The sequence below is a fragment of the Nyctereutes procyonoides genome, unplaced genomic scaffold (assembly GCF_905146905.1).
Source record: "Nyctereutes procyonoides isolate TBG_1078 unplaced genomic scaffold, NYPRO_anot_genome, whole genome shotgun sequence".
Classification (NCBI taxonomy): domain Eukaryota; kingdom Metazoa; phylum Chordata; class Mammalia; order Carnivora; family Canidae; genus Nyctereutes; species Nyctereutes procyonoides.
The window spans coordinates 9,532,869-9,553,167 of NW_026575151.1; the positions used below are offsets into that span (position 1 = coordinate 9,532,869).

General features: G+C 38.0%; 1 protein-coding gene across 1 annotated transcript; it reads left to right on the forward strand.

Moving 5' to 3' along the window:
- Positions 1-18,167: 18,167 nt before the first annotated feature.
- Positions 18,168-19,947, forward strand: GK2 (glycerol kinase 2). The gene has a single exon (XM_055313156.1). The coding sequence runs from the start codon at positions 18,377-18,379 to the stop codon at positions 19,838-19,840; it is 1,464 nt and encodes a 487-aa protein (XP_055169131.1). The 5' UTR covers positions 18,168-18,376; the 3' UTR covers positions 19,841-19,947.
- Positions 19,948-20,299: the final 352 nt, after the last annotated feature.

Genomic DNA, 20,299 nt, shown 5'->3' on the forward strand with positions numbered 1-20,299 from the left:
CTCAGCGGTTTGGCGCCTGCCTTCGGCCCAGGGTGTGATCCTGGAGACGCGGGATCAAGTCCCACATTGGGCTCCCTGCGTGGGGCCTGCTTCTCCCTCTGCCTGTGTCTGTGCCTCTCTCTCTCTCTCTTCATGAATAAATAAAAAAAATCTTAAAAAATAAATCAAAAAAATAAAGACATTATATGCCAGGCACAACACTGAGGGTTAACATGTATCATTTTAGTCAATGTTTACAATAATTCTTTTTTTATTTATTTTTATTTTTTTTTTAATTTTTATTTATTTATGATAGTCACAGAGAGAGAAAGAGAGAGAGGCAGAGACATAGGCAGAGGGAGAAGCAGGCTCCATGCACCAGGAGCCCGACGTGGGATTCGATCCCGGGTCTCCAGGATCGCGCCCTGGGCCAAAGGCAGGCGCCAAACCGCTGCGCCACCCAGGGATCCCTGTTTACAATAATTCTATGAACAATTTTTACAAAGGAACATGCTGAGGGTAATACAGATTAAGAGGAATTGTTCATGGTTACAGAATTAGTAAGTAGTGGATGTAGAATTAGAGCCTGGTTGGCCAAATTTAAAAGTCTGAGTTCCTGACCACTCTTCTGTAATGTGTCCGTTCTTCCAGAACCAGCCTCACCACACCGCCTCAGGAGATCTGGAGTAGAGCTGGCTCCAGTCGTCTCCTCAGAGATCTGGGTCCCAGTGCACAGGGACTCCCTTTTAAGCCCCTCAGGTTCTAGCGGCAGCCGGGCAGTACCCACTCCGTAGCAGACTGGGCCCTCGTTCTGCTGCCCTTTCTTCAAGCACCTAGGTTGACAATACTCTCAACCTTTTGTTTCCCCAGCCCTAGGATTTGTGGTGGTTGCTTCTTCATTACTGTCTCTGTGCTACTCGGTGTTCTTCTTTCAGTATTTCTGTACTCCAGTATCTATGTGGCCAATTGCCTATAATAAATTCCCACTATTACAAATAACTGGTGTGGGAGGAACCACAGTGGGAAGGGGCAGGGTCAAGGAGGTGACCTTGTGCCAGGGCTGGAGGTGCAGAGCCAATGGGGCAGAGATCCTGCAACTCTGAGGGAGCCTGTTGTAGCCTGTGGCCTACCCCTGGACCTGTCACAGACGCAGGGCAATATATGGAAATTTCAGTCATGACCTCTCTTGTCATTTTCATCTTGGAAGATGCCCTGTCCAGTGCAGACCTGCTAGAAGAGCTGCCCCTCCCTGACCAGCTGCCATGCATCAAGCCTCCAACTCCCTCCATCTTTTACCAGGTCAACTATGACACAAACTTCAAGGACAGAATTGCATTTGTCCTAGGCAGTGCATGATACATTGAGCAGGCTATGGTCCACTCCAGCATGATACTGGAAAAAAGAGCAAGGGTTTGCTCAAAAAAAGGGGTGATGTCTTTGGAATGACATGTTATCGACTTGAAAAAGCTGGTGGCCTAAATCAGTCACAAGTGGGGCCAGTTGTCTTATGGGTCTGCGTCTGAGCGATTAGTGAGGGATTATCCTCCTCCCTCTTGCATTTCCACTGATTGTATTCTATGTAGAACTGAAATTTGAAGAATTCCAGAATCCTCATTCTGGGCTCTGCCTTGGGCTCAGTGGATGTTTCTCACTACATCAGTTACTTACCTGTTCATTCCTTCAATAAGTACTGTGTACCTGATTAAATAATAATAATAACGATAATACTAATAAAAATAGGTGTGTTTTTCCTTTTCTTTTAAGATTTTTATTTATTTATTTATTCATGAGAATACACAGAAAGGAGAGAGAGAGAGAGAGGCAGAGACACAGGCAGAGGAAGAAGCAGGCTCCACGCAGGGAGCCGGACGTGAGACTTGATCCCGGGTCCCCAGGGTCACACCCTGGGCTGAAGGCAGCGCTAAACCGCTGAGCCACCCGGGCTGCCCTGTTTTTCCTTTTCTGACTGGATTCGATGATAGACACTCCAGGGTTTACTCTGCTTTACTGGTCTTTCTGGAAGTAGCTGTATCTCCTCCAACTCTTTGCACATACTCTTCCTCCTGGACACCAGCTCCCATCAAATAACCCTCAACATAGTTCCAGTCCTCTTCACTAAGCCCCAGCTTCTGGACTCTGGGGATGCTACCCTTTCATGCTTTCTCTTTAATCCTGGGGATGGTAGCAACTTCCCGGTTTTGGTCATCTCTGAATTTTCCACCATCCTTTGTTTTTCAGCTCATCTGTCACGTGTTATTAATTCTTTATATTAAATTCCATGTGTTTTAAATGCCTAATATGGCTCTGTTTTCCTAACTGAACCCAGACTGATACAGCCAGTGAAAGTATAGTCCAGGTGAACAATCTTGAGTTCCAGCCTGGATAGGAAACAGAAAGACAAGAAGAGGTCTGTTTGACTAGGAGAACATACAGAGATCCCAGTAGTAATAATCTTCATGGGGTCAGATGCTGACACCTTGGGAATAAAGAATAAAGCTATGGACAATAAAAGGTTTCAGTAAGAAGTGAGATAGTTGAGTTTTTGTTTTAGAATAAAATATGATTTAACACATTTTCTATCAAACTTATTTAAGGGAATTTTATTTCAAAATGGGGAAACCAAGTGAAGCAGCTAAAGCAAAAAGGAATAAAATAGCTTCTTTGCCAATCAACTTTAAATGAAAATTAAAATTGTAATTTTCCAGCTTTATCAAATTGCCATTTAAAGCATATTGAAAAGAAAACTGCTACTTGCTCTTGCCAGATGTTCTGCAAATATTCAGCATCACTTGATAGGTATTAAGTCATTATGCAAAAGTAGCATTGGACCTCAAACATATTTTGCTTGCCAATTTTTTTTTGTTGAAAACAAATTTTGTATATCAAGATTACTATGATTATTTTTAATTAACTTTCTTAAGGTTTAACAATTATCTATTTTGTTTTTAAACACAATGTAGGGTCCCACTAGATACTACTAATTATAAAATCACAACTGTAGATCTCCTGATTTTCTTCTTCTTTAATAGGAAAACTTACGGCAATTTTGTATTGATTGACAGGTGACACAGTAACACCAGTTATTTTATTAAAACAAGCTCCATTTCTGAGTTTAATGTTTTACCAACTGCATTTTATCTTTATTGACCTCCCTCCACAGTGTTAGGCAAAATAGATGACCTTTTTTTATTTTTTAAGATTTTTATTTATCCATTTGACAGAGGGAGAGAAAGAGCACAAGCAGGAGGAGCAGCAGACTAAGGGAAAGGGGGAAGCAGGCTCTGCTGAGCGGGGAGCCTGATGCAGGGCTCCATCCCAGGATCCTAGGATCATAACCTGAGCTGAAGGCAGGTACAAATGATCTGCTTTTCATTTGACTTCCAGAATATCACACTCTCTTGATTTTTCCCACTAGCTTTTTAACCTACTTTCTAGTTTTTCCCTTTTTCTCAAACCATTCATACAGGAGTGTCCCAAGGTTCAGTCTTTGGACTTTTTCTCTCCCTTAATGAATTCATTCTCTACAACAACTCGTTTAGCTCCACAGCTTTAAATACCACTTATATATCTCTTACCACCCCAAAGCACATCTCGATCCCTGCCTCCCTTCTCAACATCACACTCATATACCCAGATGCCTAGCTGGCATTTCCACTTTCATGGCTAACTGACATTTGAAATTGAATAAGTCTAGAATGGAGCTCCCGACATCTGCTTACTCTCTTGATAACTCCTTCCTCTCAGTATCTCAGCCCAAAAACCTCAGTCATCCTTGACTCTTCTCTTTTCCTCATACTTCACCAAATCCATCCACATATCCTACTAGCCCTGCCTTCACTATATATCCAAAATTTAACCACATCCCACTGGCTCAACCAAGTTGAGTCCCAATAGGCACACACAGTCTATTTATAAGTAACTGTGGTTATTTAAGAATGAAAAAATACTGGTTTTCTGCCATATATGTGTATTACTTTTCCAAACAACTACTAAGTTATTTGGACAAAATACTTATAAAGTTTTTTTGTGACAAACTACTTAATGAACAGAACTGTGAGGTATTGCTTTTGGTCTAGACACATTGTGAAAAAAAGAAATTAGACACTGTGAACTCCCTGAAACTAAAAAGGTTGGGAACATTTGTTCTAACCATCCTACCACCTTAGGGCTTTTACATCCTGTTCTGTCTGCCAGGAAATCTCCTCTTCCAGAGGAAGATTACCATTTATAAATGGTAACCAGCCCACACCTCCATTCTGGCACTTCTGATTTTACTAACTTCACTTTATTTTTTCCCTCATATTATGCATCATCTCAAGCAAACTTACAATTTATTTTTTATGTTTATTGTTACTCTCACTAGCATACAAAGGAAAAATAGCCTGTTTTGTTTCCTGATATATTTTAAATGCCTAGAGCATGCCTGGCCCATAGCTAGTATTCAATAAATGTTAGTAGAAGGAGATTTATTTCAAGATCTACAAAAGTGACCACACATACAAAAAAGGGGGGGGGGGCAATTAGCTTAAAACACTCACTCAAAAAAATAAACAACCACTCATTCAAAATTTCATATGCTTTTACATATTTAGGTAGGACCAGAGGGTATTTTTTTTTAATCCTGGCCTAAGGATTCTTATCTGTATAACCACAAAATGAAATAAATCTTCTTTTAGAAGGAATCAAAAGGGAAAAAAAATCTTGTGTTCTTTTAGCTTTGTTATCCAAAATGGTAAAAATGATGAGACAACTGTAAGGAGGGTAATAAGATTAAAAATAGTGAGTAGGAATAATGTCAATATAAGAGTTTTCTTACATATAATTATTCACTAAATATACTTGCTATTAGTCAATAATGTGTGAGCTGCAGTATTAAGAACTGAATGAAATATAAAGACCCCAGGCTCTGATCTTGAATACTGCATAACTGTATATATTAATAGTTGCTAACATACATGGGAAAGCTATTAGTGCCTTGAGCCCAATATAGATGATGTAATAGGAATTAAGAAGAGAAAGGGAGAAAAGAAAAATCTGGGAAACTTCAAGAATTTAAGCAATGCTTTAAACAATTATTAGAATTATAAATGTATAGATTCTAGGGTAATAGGGGGGAAATGGTTCTTCGAGGCAAGAAGAGGAGAAATATTTTTTTTTAATTTTTTTAAAATTTATTTAGTTATGATAGTCACAGAGAGAGAGAGAGAGAGAGAGAGAGAGAGAGAGAGAGGCAGAGACATAGGCAGAGGGAGAAGCAGGCTCCATGCACCGGGAACCCGATGTGGGATTCGATCCAGGGTCTCCAGGATCGCGCCCTGGGCCAAAGGCAGGCGCCAAACCGCTGCGCCACCCAGGGATCCCATGGAGGAGAAATATTTTTAATGAAATTATAAGGATAAAATAAAGTAAGTCTTGTTTGGCCAGTTTGGGGTAGATATTTATAATAGTCACTAAACATAGATATAAATATGTAAAACCACCTTCATTTATTTGGAGGACCAATTTGAATCACTTTATAATGTTCTCTTCTTTTTAATACTTGTGCCCTGCTTAGGCATAAATTCATTTCTTGCTCTCTTTCTGTTCTCCATAAGGCAGAAGGACAGCTCCCCAGAGGCTGTAACTGTCAGACTCCCTTTTCCGCTGATTTCTGTCCAGAATTGGCAAAGAAAGGACACTGGCAGAAAAATGGAAGAAGGAGCAAGGGAGAGAACAAGATATTGTTCTCAGAACCATCTCTGGCAGCAGTTGTTTCTTGTGTGGCTTTGGTGTTTCCATGCCCTTTATTTTTTTTTTTAAAGAATTTGTTTGTTTATTTATTTATTTATTTACTTACTTATTTATTTATAGCTGGGAGAGAAGAAGGGGAAACAGAGGAAGAGAGAGAGAGAGAATCCCAAGCACACTCTCCATTGAGCAGAGACCTTCACACAGGGCTCGATCTCACAATCCTGAGATCGCAACCTGAGCCAAAACCAACAGTCGGACGCTCAACTGACTGAGCCGCCTGGGGAACCCCTTTCAAGGTCCTTTAGATGGGCTTCCAACCAGGTAATCCCATCCCTGTCTCTGCTAATACTCCTTCTTCCTTTGATTTCTCTACCATCTTCTAACACTCTTCTATCACCTATGAAATAAAATCAATTTCTTGCTTTAAATTCCTTCTGTTGCAAATAATTGAAGTGGTTTTCATTTTTCTGGTTAGACCCTGACCCTGACAATTCAGTAATTGTTACTTTAGTATCCATTATGGATTCATTTGTGTTCCCCTCAAATTCATATGTGGAAGTTGTAACCCATAGAATGTCAGAATGAGACCATATTTAAAGATGGCATCTTTTCCCCCCTTTCTCTCTTTTTTTTCAAGACAGCATTCTTTAAAGAGATGATTAAGGTAAAATGAAGTATATGGGTGGGTCCTAATTGATCTGACTGGTGTCCTTCCAAGAAGAGATTAGGACACAGGCACAGACATACACATAGAGAAGCTCAGGTAAAGATAAAGAGAAGAACACAGCCATTTACAAGTGAAGAAGAAATAACCCTGCCAACACCTTGATCTCAGACTTTTAACCTCCAGAACAGTTTCTGTTGCTTAAGCCACCCAGTGTGTGGTACTCTGTTATGGCAGCCTGAGCAAAATAATACATATCTGTACAGATGTTCCATTTTCGAAGCTTATAGCTTAGAGTTTCTAAATTCTTTATTCCTCTCAATTTTTGAAGTTCAGTTTGTAAACATAGCTCCTTAAAGGTCTACCTTTTGCAGAATATAAAAGCAGATTTTTTTTTTTAAGTAGGCTCCATGCCCAGTATGGAGCCCAACGTGGGGCTCAAACTCATGACCCTGAGGTCAAAACCTCAGCTGACATCAAGAGTTGGACGCTTAACCAACTGAGCAACCAGGTAACTATAAAAGCAGATTATTTGATGATTTTGCTGGTGCTTATGTGTGTTGAAGTATCCTTTTCCTTACTCAGTCATGAGTCCATATTCCATATTTGATTTCTTATCAGTGTAACACACATAGAATTTTCAGTTTAATTCACATAGTAAGCTTGTGCATCTGTTTATTTCCATTCTAAAACTGCATGTAGGAACCACTACTACAAACCAATGAGGGTGACTAATGGCTTATATAACCAGTCTTGAACTTAGATAATCAATTAAGGAATAATAATAATTTTCACCCAGAGCCTATCATTCTGCTCTTTGGTACATACTCATCATGAACCTTCTATAGGATTTATGAGTATGGCTTTTGTCTTATAAACACTGTATGCTATGGGAATATTAACAATAAGAATACCATTAAGTATCTGGAAATATGTCAAACTTTTCAGTGTTAGCAAAGTATATTTTCGGCATTCTAATTTAATTAGAATTATTCTACACATAATCTGTTGAATGTATGGTAGTCTAAGGCACATTGCATCTAGCCATTGAAAAGTCATGATTTTTCCTTATATATGGACAGTCTGTTCAATACACACAAAACTAAGGTATAGTGGAAGAGAAAATTAATAATAATAGTGGTTAGCCTTTCTTAGTTTTTATTCTGTGGACATACACCCAACTGAAAGAAGAAACGTGGATTATTTGACTTGGAAAGGGGAGATATCTAAAATAAAAGTAGGGAAAAAGTAGCAAGAAAAACAGAAAAACCAGTCACCTCACCCTCTCTCGATTATACTCATTCAGTCTTAGCTGTTTCCTCCTTTTTAACATATATTAGAATTTATAATTAGTTTCCTTTTATTTATTCAGTTTTTGTCTGACTTACCCACTGGAAATTCACAAAGACAAGAATTCTGTCTAGTTAGTTCACAATTGTGTCTCAGAGGCTATCCCAGCAACTATGAAAAAGTTGATACTTAGGTAAATATTTCTTGACTGAAGAAAGGGAGGAAAAAGAAGAAGCGCAGAAGTATAGAACTCTTATTCTTATGTAAAAGACATTACTAAAACTATGAAATGCCCAAAGCAATTTTCTCTCTTTAGGTATCTTACACCATAGTCAGAGAAAAAAAAAAAAAGAAAAACAAATGTTAAAAACAAGTTGGTAGTACTGAACAAAGAGCCATTGCATGCCTCAGAAGTTCAGAGGAAAAAAAGCACAGGGTGCTTACTGATAGATGGGATCATTGAGGATATGCTGAAATAGCCAAAAATAAGAGAAAATAAGCCAATCACAGACAAATACTGCATGATTCCACTTATCTGAGGTATCAAATATCGTCAGACTCATGGAAGCAAAGAGTATAATAACTGGGGGGAGAGGAAAATGGGGAGGTACTAATCAACTCAACGTGCAGATAATATCAGTTATGCAAGAGGAATAAGTTCTAGAGATGGAAGGCACAACCTTTTACTTATAGATAACAATACTGTATTACACACCTAAATATGCATTAAGATAGCCAATCTCATATTAAGTGTTCTTACCCGAGAGAGAGAGAGAGAGAGAGAGAGAGAGAGAGAGAGAGAAGAAAAACACTAGGATTCATCAGTATCAACCTCCAAATGTTTTCCATACTGCAAAACCATCAGAGTTTCTCTAATATGCTATTTCATGTCAAAGCCTGGTTGTCATAGCGAAAGTCTTAGACTTTCAACACTCTCTGTGAACCTACAGGTCTGCAGGAAGTCTACCAGGCACTTCAATGATGACCACCTGCAAGACCCTCCAGGATATCACTGAATTCCTGGCCTCCATGGGTCTATTAGCTTGTCTGATGAAAAGAAGGAATCTCGTAGCACCCGGTGCTCTGAAGTGTGTTACTCCTGTCCCCTCAGGCTGACTGGAGTGCCCATCTGCCTTGGTTTTCAACAACTGCAAAGAAGCCCAGCATGCAGGGAATGAAATATCTACTGGGTGAGGGGGACTGTCAATTTTGCAAATGCTTGTCAGTTTGTACAACTGCCACTAAGGGTCTGAGGTAATTTTTATGCATAGTGGCAAAATATTCCCAACCTAAGTCTAAACATTTGGCAACTTTTTACAGAGTATAATTGAGTATCATTCATTATGATGATTTCCTAGCTTTGCCTACCTTTTTAGATGATTATAACAGACATTTTCATGCCCCTTGGTTGTTTATTACTAGATTTTCAGTTTATACAATAGGGAAATGAGTATGTCTCCTAGTATTGGGATTATTTATAATTAATAAACATTTTTGAGTAAATATGTATTAAAATATTAAATATACAATGAGTTAAGCATGTATATTTCTGTGTGATATATATAATACTCTGTCTATATAACTGCTCTGACAATAACTTTTGGGAGGACAATGGTAACTCATTTCATCATTTCAAATCATACTTAATCACTGGGCTAATTCATTTTATTATAAACATGATAGCAAAATAACACATGAAGAGATATATAGTTCCTACTTGATATTATAAAACGTATTTCTCTGCCAGTTTTCATCTCTGCAGAATTAAACTTATATGTTTCCTCCAAGCTAAATAAAATTTGGTAAAATGATGGACTCTGGTCTACTGAAGAATAGTTTCTCTAGGTATGACTTAAATGCTTTGGTAGATTCAGACTATTGATGAGTTCCAGGATCATCTGAGGATTTATTAAGTACATTGATCACTCTTTGATAATATATTTTCAGACTATTATATAAATGAATCCAACAGCCTTGGAAGAGCCATGAGATGTTTTGATATACATGTTATACATCACTTAAACATTCCAATTGCTCCAGAGGAATCCTAAAATAGTGTCTAGTTCTATCTGTGCCTTCAATAGGAATGGTAGCCTCTGGAACTGCCCCCAAAAGTTCACTTGAGACTTTCGGGATGATTGTAGGATGATGCCAATACCAAAGACATATTCTATTTGCCCTGAAAACTGATCACACCTGACAGCTGGTTATGGTAATCAACTGTCAGTCAACAAAATGATATTTATTGAAAAGCTCTATATGCCTGGCATTGGTGGTGACCATGACAGACAGGGGGCTGCCCTCATAAGGCTTATCGTCCAGCAGAGATGTCATACACGGAACAACTAATTAGAAAAGCGGAAATACAAGGTACAATGGGAGAGTACAGTAGAGGGATTTAAGGAATCTAAGGTTAAAGGATCAAGAAAGGATTCCTTGAAGAAGGAAAATAAGCTGAAATTACCTTGGAAAAGAGATGGCATAGGAGAGAGGGAAGGATATCCAGGAAGGTGAACTAGCATATGATCCAAGACTACTGGAGAAAATTAATAGGTCTGTGGCTATCAGGGGACAGTAGGCTCTGCATCCAAAACATCTAAGTTAGAGAACATAAATTGTATCATTTTTAGAAACATTTCTAAGGAATTAAAAATGTACATTTCTGTTCATGGGAGCACAGTGATGACTGGAGTGAGGTGACAGAGGGCAAGGCAAGTCAGAAATACATGGTAACATTCATTCTTAGTGGTAGAATATCATTCTGTAACATAAGAAAAGTCTGCCACTACCTTACTGTCAGCAAAACACATCGCTCTTCATATACTGTCACAACATGCCTCGTCATTGACTGAATGAAAGTTGCCAGCCCCAAACACCAAGTTTCATTGGACAACATTTAAAAAAAAAAAAAAAAAAACTTTAGATTTTAGATGGGGGAAAGTTTCTTTAGAGATTACCTAAATTTTACCCCTGAGAAAAAGGGTCTAAAAAGTAATTTGACTTGTTAAAATCATAAAGCTACTGCAAGTCAGAGCTGGAACTAAAATCTTGATTCTTATTCTAATGTTTACGTTATTGTATATAGATATTTAAAAAGTTATCTATATGTTGCTGCTCTCTAGCAAATGTAATAATGACTGCGCACAGACCAACAACCATAAATAGGGAATAACTATTGGTCAGGTTATTCAGTGAAGGAAACAATAAAACTAAAAGGCAACCTTTAAATGGGAGAAGATATTTGTAAATGACATATCTGATAAAGGGTAAGTATCCAAAATCTAAAGAACTTCTCATACTCAACACCCCAAAAAACAAATAATCCAGTTAGGAAATGGACAGAAGACATGAAGAGACATTCTTCCAAAGAAGACATACAGATAGCTAACAGACATATGAAAAGATGCTCAACATCACTCATCAATCATCAGTGCAATACAAATCAAAACTATAATGAGATATCACCTCACACCTGTCAGAATGGCTAAATTTAACACAAGAAACAATAAATATAACTGAGGCTGTGGAGAAAGGGGAACCATCATACACTACAAACTGGTGCAGCCACTCTGGAAACAGCATGGAAGTTCCTCAAAAAGTTATAGTGCTATCCTATGACCCAGCAATTGCACTACTAGGTATTTACCCAAAGGATACAAAATTATATATTCAAAGGGATACATGATGCAACCTGATATTTACAGCAGCATTATCAACAATAGCCAAATTATGGAAAGAGCCCAAATATCCACTGACTCATGAATGGATAAAGAAGTGGTGTATATAGATAATGGAATATTACCCATCCATCAAAAGGAATGAAATCTTGCTATTTATACAACAATGTGGATGGAGCTAAAGTGTATTATGCTAAGTGAAATACATTAGTCAGAGAAAGACAAATGCCATATGATTTCACTCATATGTGGAATTTAAGAAACAAAATAGGAACACAGGGAAAGGGAGAGAGAGAGAGAGAGAGGAGAATGAGAGAGAGAGAGAGAGAGAGAGAGAGGCAAACCATAAAATAGACCCTTAACTGTAGAGAACAAACGGAGGGTTGTTGGAGGGGAGGGAGGGATGGGCTAAATAGGGGTGAGTATTCAGGAGGGCACTTGTATCACACTGGGTGTTATATATAAGTGATGAATCACTAAATTCTACTCCTGAGACTAATATCACACTATATATTAACTAGAATTTAAATAAAAACTTTAAGCAAACAAACTAAATAAATAAGGATTCTATGACAACTGTAATTTTGTAAATTGTGAGACGAGACCTTGATATTCATAATTCCAATAATGTGTTTCAAATCACAAATTTACAGTGATAGTAATGACTATAAGAAACTACATAGCACATGGTTATTGTAAAAGGTGTGCAAAAATGGCTCTAATAATGACTTAGCAACAATAACTCCCATTTTTTCCAAGTTCAGTTTGACTTCTAGCCTCTGTCGCTTCTTTTTTAAAACATATAAACAATACATGCATGCACACACACACAAAGTGCAAGAGAACATTCCTATCACATTGCTTTAATACATTTGTTCTCTTGAAGACTATGTACAGACATCTCACACAAAATCAATTAGGAAAACGTGTGGCAGGAACACTTCACTTACTAAAGGCCAATTTAGATGCTCATTAGACATTCAAGAAAAGGCCTCCCATTCTTTTCTTTCATAGAAAAGGTTTGCGTGCTCTGGGTCTTGTACAAGTGAGACCATTGAAACAACCTTTTCCTCTCCTACACCTCTTTTTTTCTATCCAGGTAAGAAGCTATAGAGTAACATGATGGATGATAGATGGATGGAATCAAAAAAGTCATTCATTCCATCTGCCTGAGAGGATCTTTTGCTCACTTAGTCAGCAACAATGAACCACAGCCAGGCTTTAAAATGAAACACTTTCCTCCCCCAACCCTGCCACACACACACATCAAAGAAAAATTTAACGTCTGTATTTTTTTTTTTTTTACAAAAAAAAGAGATGGGGGTGGGCAAGAAAGAGCATCTTTCACATTCTGCATTTTCAGAGTAAGTATCCAATGCGACTTGCCATGATAACTAAATTTATTATTAACTGTGTATTTCATGATGTTAGTGACAATATGTTAATGTGATTTTTCACGTCCTCCTGCAGTGAACAGATGGCTCCTTTTACTTTACTTTCCACATCAAGTGTGATTATTTCTTGGTGCCAAAAGCCACCTGCCGCTCCTCGGTCTCCAGTCTAATTTTTTATGTTGGTAAAACACAGCAGGACTTGTTATCAGTTGGATGGCATCTTAATAAAAGGAGACATGCCAACATATTGACATCATGTTCAAGGGGAAACTTCAGCCCCTTCAAACCCTTAACCCCATTCCCCTACCCTCTATCAAAAAGTGAGGGAGAAAAAGAAAAAAAAATGGATGCAAAGACCCCACCACTTTCAAGATGTTTGATTACAATTGTTGGGCCTAGAGCCAAGATGCTGAATTGGCCTCCCTTTGTTCCTAAACCCAAGCACCTCACTCAGGGCTCTGATCTTTCATCCTGTGTAATGATAATTAGCCATAACATATTCCAAAGTCAAATGTAAGCAGGAATACATTAACATTGAGAACAGTGTCAGGGCAATTTTCACTGGGAAAATGACAAAGAACACACACACACACACACACACTCAAAAATTTCAAGAATCAAACATTCATAAAATCACTTTCATAGGCGTGAATATTAAACTCAATCACTTGTCTGTTCTGAGTGCTTACCTAGAATGCAAAAGCCTCCTGATGTGGATGCCATGATTCCAACAGCCCGTGCTTAACAGAGAAAACATGAGTAATAAACCACGGTAGCTTGCTTTAATTTTTCCATTCTTTATTAGAACAAAGAGGGATCCTACGTTAGGTGATTTGTGGTCCAAGAAGAGGTCTTCCAGGCAATTGGATGGCATGGCTCTCAACAGCTGGTCCAGCACATTTGGGAACAGCATGTAGAAAAATGCGTCAGTGTTTTGAAGATTACCAACTGTGATGATGCATTGGTTATGACACGATCTAAAAAAAAGTTAAATTTCCTAGCCAGAAACTATATAATTCTATCAGGGTACAAACTCTCAAATTCAAGACCAAGATAAGTCCAAATTTGGTGATACTGAATCTTTCAAAACTGATTCCCACTCTTTATAGGTTGAAAAGAGTAGCAGTATTCTTGAATGCCTGATATTTCTTGTTAAAAGTTGAAGTTAAACATGCAGCTGGCTTCCTAGGATTTACAAAGTTTATACAGCACAAAAGAAAATTCCTATAATAAAACTGCAAATATCTCAATAAAGTGATTCACAATTAATGGTTGTCTTGAGATGAACAACTTTAACTAGATTTTTCTACTACAGAATCTTTAAATTAACATACACTTGGCAGCAACTTTTATTCCTTTTAACTGTCCCTCCAAACAAACAAAAGAACCTGTATGAAATAGATCTCTATTAACTGGTTTTTTGCTGCTTGACCAGGTTTTTATTGGCATACGTTTCCCAATATTTTCTTATAAAAATTTGCAAACATACAGAAAAATTGAAAGAACTCTACCACTGACACCATCAAATCTACCACATAGATTCTATAATTATATTTTACTGTATTAACTTCATCATATATTCTTTCATTTATCCATCTCTTTATTCCTCAATTTCCTTATTATATTAGATTGTAAAATGAATAACCAATAGCCCATCCAGAAATCAAAATCAAAATTATCTTGACTTTATGGTAATAAAGTGAGGAACACATATAGTGGTATTCATTATCTCATTCAACAAATATTTTTTGAGTTTCTGCTTGAAGCACTGTTCTAAGTACTGAAAATACAAAATTGAATAAAACAAGATATTTGCCCTTATTGAAGTTATAATTTAGTGGGCTTGACAGGGGAAAACAATAATTAAATGAGTGGCTCTCTAAACATGATGTACAAAGGAAGTTGTCAATATAGATGAGTAAATTTAGTTCAGACTGTTCTTAACTCAGAGGTTGTAATAAGGGCAGGAAGAACGTTTTATGCACCACTACATTATTGCCTAAAATAGAGCCCACATATAGAAACCTCTCAAAACATTTATCAAATTATTGAATGAACAAATAAATGTTAAACTTGATGCTATGGATATCATTTAGAAGATTTTATATCAGGAAGTAATTGCACTCTAAAAGAGTAGCCTGAAAGGTAAATAAATAATAACAGGAAGTCAACTAGTTTGAAAACTCTAATTTTAACAATCCTGCATTTAAAAACTTTTTAAAAAATATGTGTTTTTTTTGGGGGGGGGACTATTCTGAAAGGTATGTCCACCATTAAAGCATATGCATTTGTATGGACTATAACAAAATGAAGTAACAATTACCTTGTAAAATTGAATGTCTTCACAAATAAGATGGTGTCGATGGGTTTTTCAGAGATGTTTATTTTAGAACATGTGGAAATATTACAGACTAACAATCAAAAGTTTTTACGTCTTAATTTTTTTTTGAAATGAAAAAATAGTGGAGTTAGTTTAAGCTTCTTAGTTAAAAAAAAATAAAGCATTGCTAGTCAGCTTTGGTTAAATCCATCAATAGTTTGCAATTACTCTAAGAAAATTAAATCAATCTGGTCAACTTTTCGTTCTAAACTAAACTGAGACACTTACCTGGTTATTTAGTGGCTACAATTTAGTAGTCAGTAAAGTGAAACTAATATGTAAACCAGTTATTTATAAACTGAAACTGATGCCTTTGTAAATAAGTTACTTGTATTCAAGACAAAATGCTCAAAGTAGCTCTTCCTGCCCATGGGTCCTGTCCCCAGGCTTTAATAAAAACAGCTTTTTGCATCAAAAAACAAACAAATGCTTAAAATATTCCTAGCCTTAAAAACTAATGGGATCAGGAAATTTATCTGTGTATATTGGTGTGACAGAGGACAGGGGATGTAGAGAAAAAACCTTGGGTCAAATCTTTTTATTGTGTAGATCAAGCTATACATATAATGTTTAGCACTGTCAAATACTTGGGAAGAAAAAAAACATTTAAAAAATAAAAAACAATATGTTTCAAGCAAATTCAAGCATAGTATGATAAACTGGCATACTGGTAAGTGTTGTCTTTAAATTTCTGCTTAGGAAATCTCTGGTAGGGGATCCCTGGGTAGCTCATCAGTTTAGCGCCTGCCTTCAGCCCAGGGCATGATCTTGGAGTCCTGGGATCAAGTCCCACATCAGGCTCCCTGCATGGAGCCTGCTTCTCTCTCTACCTGTGTCTCTGTCTCTGTCTCTGTCTGTCTCTCTCTGTGTCTCTCATGAATAAGTAAATTAAATCTTTAAAAAAAAGAAAAGAAAAGAAAAGAAAATCTCTGGTAGAATTTTAAAATCTGAACAAAGATATGATGAGGAAAATCTGTACCATCTTCTGATGATTTCAATCCCCCATTATTCAAATTAAATCTGATAACTAATTTTGTTTTTCTGACTTCAAAAACTTCCTGGAGGATTTAATGGAAAACATGATCCAATTAAAATAGTAAAATAACAATATTGTTGATTTTTATGTTATCTTCTATCTTGTTCTGTTGATTTCATTAGGGATAAAAGAGTTTCACCCTTGAGATACCTCAAAAGCAGAGTCTAATACAGAAAACCGAGGTTTATTGAGTGGATATTTAATAAATTTAAATTGGTGAGCAAATGAATATTTATTCACCAAGTTTCTAAAAATCAATCTGAAAATTTAAGCTTCTATCCAGTGGATGTCTACTCTGGCCAAGATGGAGTAATAGAGTAAATTTATCCACATTTATTAATCACCTGAAACAATTTTTAAAAAGTACCTTATTGGGAGCCCAGTGCATTTAAATAGTTCATGTAATAAAAAAATATTGAACAATAGTTCACAAGACGGTGGATATCAGGCAATGAAGGTAGTGATTCCTAAGGGGCAAAGAAACAAGTGGCATGAGTACTATGATTTCCTCACCTTTTTTCCTTGAGAGAGGTCGGCGTCCACAGCACCGTAGGTGAAACCCAAGTGGAACCTCTGGGTGAGTAAAGGCCCCATGGTGAGGAGATAAAGCTAAGCATCCAGAGAGATAAAGGCATCTAGAGTGAACACGACATGGTACCGGAAAGAAAAGAGTAACACAAGAGCCTTCTGGATATCTTCAGAAGGCGGCCCCTGAGAATTCAGTCAGGTACTCAAAAGTGCATGTGGGTAAGTAAACTACTTGAGTCTGGGAAAAAGGCAGATGAAAAGATTAAAGATAACAGTGTCCAGTAAAGATAAACAGTGTATACTCAGGATTTGGGAACAGAAACTAACCCCACCAGCCATTAAAACCTCATTTTTCATGGGTCTTGAGTAGACTATACTGAGGGATCTCATCACAGTAAAGGAGAATAATTAGCCCCAGACTGAGCACTGTCCTTGTTCTAGCAGCAAAGTCTTAGAGGCAAGGCTCCACAAAGAATCAAATTATTTCCAACTAACCTACCTGCATACCAAAACAAAGCTCAACCTTTACAGGAACACAGAAATACCCAGCAACTCTACCCAGGTTAAACTCAACAATGTTTGGCACCTAATGAAAACTTAACAAGCAAGGAAATATAAGCCATAATGAGATAAATTAGTCAAAATTGAACAAGAACCAACACTGACATTAGATTTAGCATCCTAACCTTAAGTAAATATTTTAAAAACTATGAACTTTTAAGGATGAAAACTACAATGTATGAGGTGAAAAATGCAGTGGATTACTTAGATACTAGAGAAGAAAAGATTAGTAAACTTGAAGATGTAGCAATAGAAACTATCTAAAATGAATCCTAGAAAGATAATAATGAGCTGTGGGACAACTCCAATGTGTGTAACTGGAGTCCCTAAAGCAGAGAAGTGAGAGAAAATAAAACATATTTGTAGAAATAATGGCCCAAGGTTTTCCAAATTCCATGAGATCTATAATAAACCCACAGATCTAAGTAGCCCAATGTGTCCCAGGCACAGGAAATAAGAAGAGAATGACACCAAATAACATTATCAAGAAACTGACCAAAACTACTGATAAAAACAAAAACAAAAGCACCAAAGGCAGAAAAAGATAAACAGACGTGTCAAAAATAGGATGACAGCAAAGTTCGCACCTGAAACCATGCAAGACAGGGTGGTGCTGCAACAGTTCCAAGGCCCTGAAAGTTAAAAAAAAAACAAAATTAATCTGAATTCTAGGGCAAATAATAATAATAATAATAATAATAATAAGATGAAATATTTTTCAGAGATTCTCAAGTCAGAAGAATTTTTTTTTCCAGCAGGCCCACATTACAAGATATGTTCAGGGAAATCTTACAGGCAAAAAGAAAATGGTAATAGGACTAAGAATTCGCAGCATCAAAGGAACAGCACTGGTGACTATCTGGGCAAGCACACGACCTTTTCCTAACTTAAAACTCCTTAAACTGCAGAGCGGCTTGGGCACGGTCTCTGCTCTAAGGCGGGGGGGAGCCCATGCGGTACCAGTTAAAGGGCAAAGGTTGCCGGCGGCTTCCGGCTTCCGGCTTCTGGCTTCCGGCGGCCGCAGGCAGCCACCGCGCATAGGCTCCAGGCGTTCCGAGGTGTTGCGTGCTCCTTCCCCCAACACCTCGGTGTCTTGGTAACCGCAGCAGAGCCTCAGAGCAGCCACTGGCTGGTTACATGGCAGCCCCAAAGAAAACGGTTGTGGGGCCGTTGGTGGGGGCAGTGGTCCAGGGGACGAATTCCACTCCCTTGCTGGTTTTCAGTTCAAAAACAGCAGATCTGCTTAGTCACCATCAAGTGGAATTAACAGAAGCTTTCCCAAGAGAAGGATGGGTGGAACAAGACCCTAAGGAAATTCTTCAGTCTGTCTATGAGCGTATAGAGAGAACGTGCCAGAAACTTGCTGAACTGCACATTGACGTATCCAACATAAAAGCCACTGGTGTCAGCAATCAGAGGGAAACCACTGTAATCTGGGACAAGTTAACTGGAGAGCCGCTCTACAATGCTGTAGTGTGGCTTGATCTAAGAACCCAGCCTACCCTCGAAAACCTTAGTAAAAAAATTCCGGGAAATAATAACTTTGTCAAGTCCAAGACAGGCCTTCCACTTAGCACTTACTTCAGTGCAGTGAAACTTCGTTGGATTCTTGACAATGTGAGGCAAGTTCAAAAGGCTGTTGAAGAAGGTAGAGCTCTTTTTGGTACCATTGATTCATGGCTAATCTGGGGTTTGACAGGAGGAGTTAATGGACGTGTCCACTGTACAGATGTAACAAATGCAAGCAGGACAATGCTTTTCAACATCCATTCCTTGGAATGGGATAAAGAGCTTTGTGACTTTTTTGACATTCCAATGGACATTCTTCCGAATGTTTGGAGTTCTTCTGATATCTATGGCCGCATACAAGCTGGGTCTTTGGAAGGTCTGCCAATATCTGGGTGCTTGGGGGACCAGTCTGCTGCATTGGTAGGACAACTGTGCTTCCAAGAGGGACAAGCCAAAAACACGTACAGCACAAGCTGTTTCTTACTATGTAATACAGGTCATAAGTGTGTATTTTCTGAGCATGGCCTTCTGACCACAGTAGCTTATAAACTAGGCAGAGACAAGCCAGTATGTTATGCTTTGGAAGGTTCTGTTGGTATAGCTGGTGCTGTTATTTGCTGGTTAAGAGACAATCTTGGAATTATAAACACCTCAGAGGAAATTGAAACACTTGCTAAAGATGTAGGTACTTCTTACGGCTGCTACTTTGTCCCAGCTTTTTCAGGCTTATATGCACCTTATTGGGAGACCAGTGCAAGAGGAATAATCTGTGGTCTCACTCAGTTTACCAGTAAAAATCATATTGCTTTTGCTGCATTAGAATCTGTTTGTTTCCAAACCCGAGAGATTTTGGATGCCATTAACTATGACTGTGGAATTCCCCTCAGTCATTTGCAGGTAGATGGAGCAATGACCAACAACAGAATTCTTATGCAACTACAAGCAGACATTCTGCATCTTCCAGTAATAAAGCCCTCTATGCCTGAAACAACTGCACTGGGAGCTGCCACGGCAGCAGGAGCTGCAGAAGGGGTGGGCGTTTGGAGTCTTAAACCTGAGGATTTGTCAGTCGTCATTATGGAACACGTTTGAGCCACAGATCAAGGCCAGAGAAAGTGAAATTCGTTATTCTACATGGAAGAAAGCTGTGAGGAAGTCGATGGGTTGGGTTACAACTCAGTATCCTGAAAGTGGTGATCCTACTATCTTCTCTTGTCTGCCCTTGGGCTTTTTTATAGTGAGTAGCCTGATAATGTTAATTGGAGCAAGATATATTTCAGGTATATCATAATAATACCAAGCATGGATTCCCAACATGTGAGCTTTCTACATAAAGAATCTAGCAAGTCTGTCTCTTAACATGATGGCACTATCATAGATTGATTTTATTTATAAACCACTTGCTGCATGACTTATGGGAACCCCAAAGGTAGACCTGTGGCTTGAAATAAATAAATTATAGTAAAAAAAAAAAAAAAACACTAGAAACTGTGCTGTGTTTTTAACAGGCTGGGTGGGCCAGGTACTCTGGGGGCTAACCCCCTCAGTTGT

Excerpts from the sequence above, each read along its gene's own strand:
- GK2 (XM_055313156.1), top strand. The coding sequence starts at position 18,377 with ATGGCAGCCCCAAAGAAAACGGTTGTGGGGCCGTTGGTGGGGGCAGTG.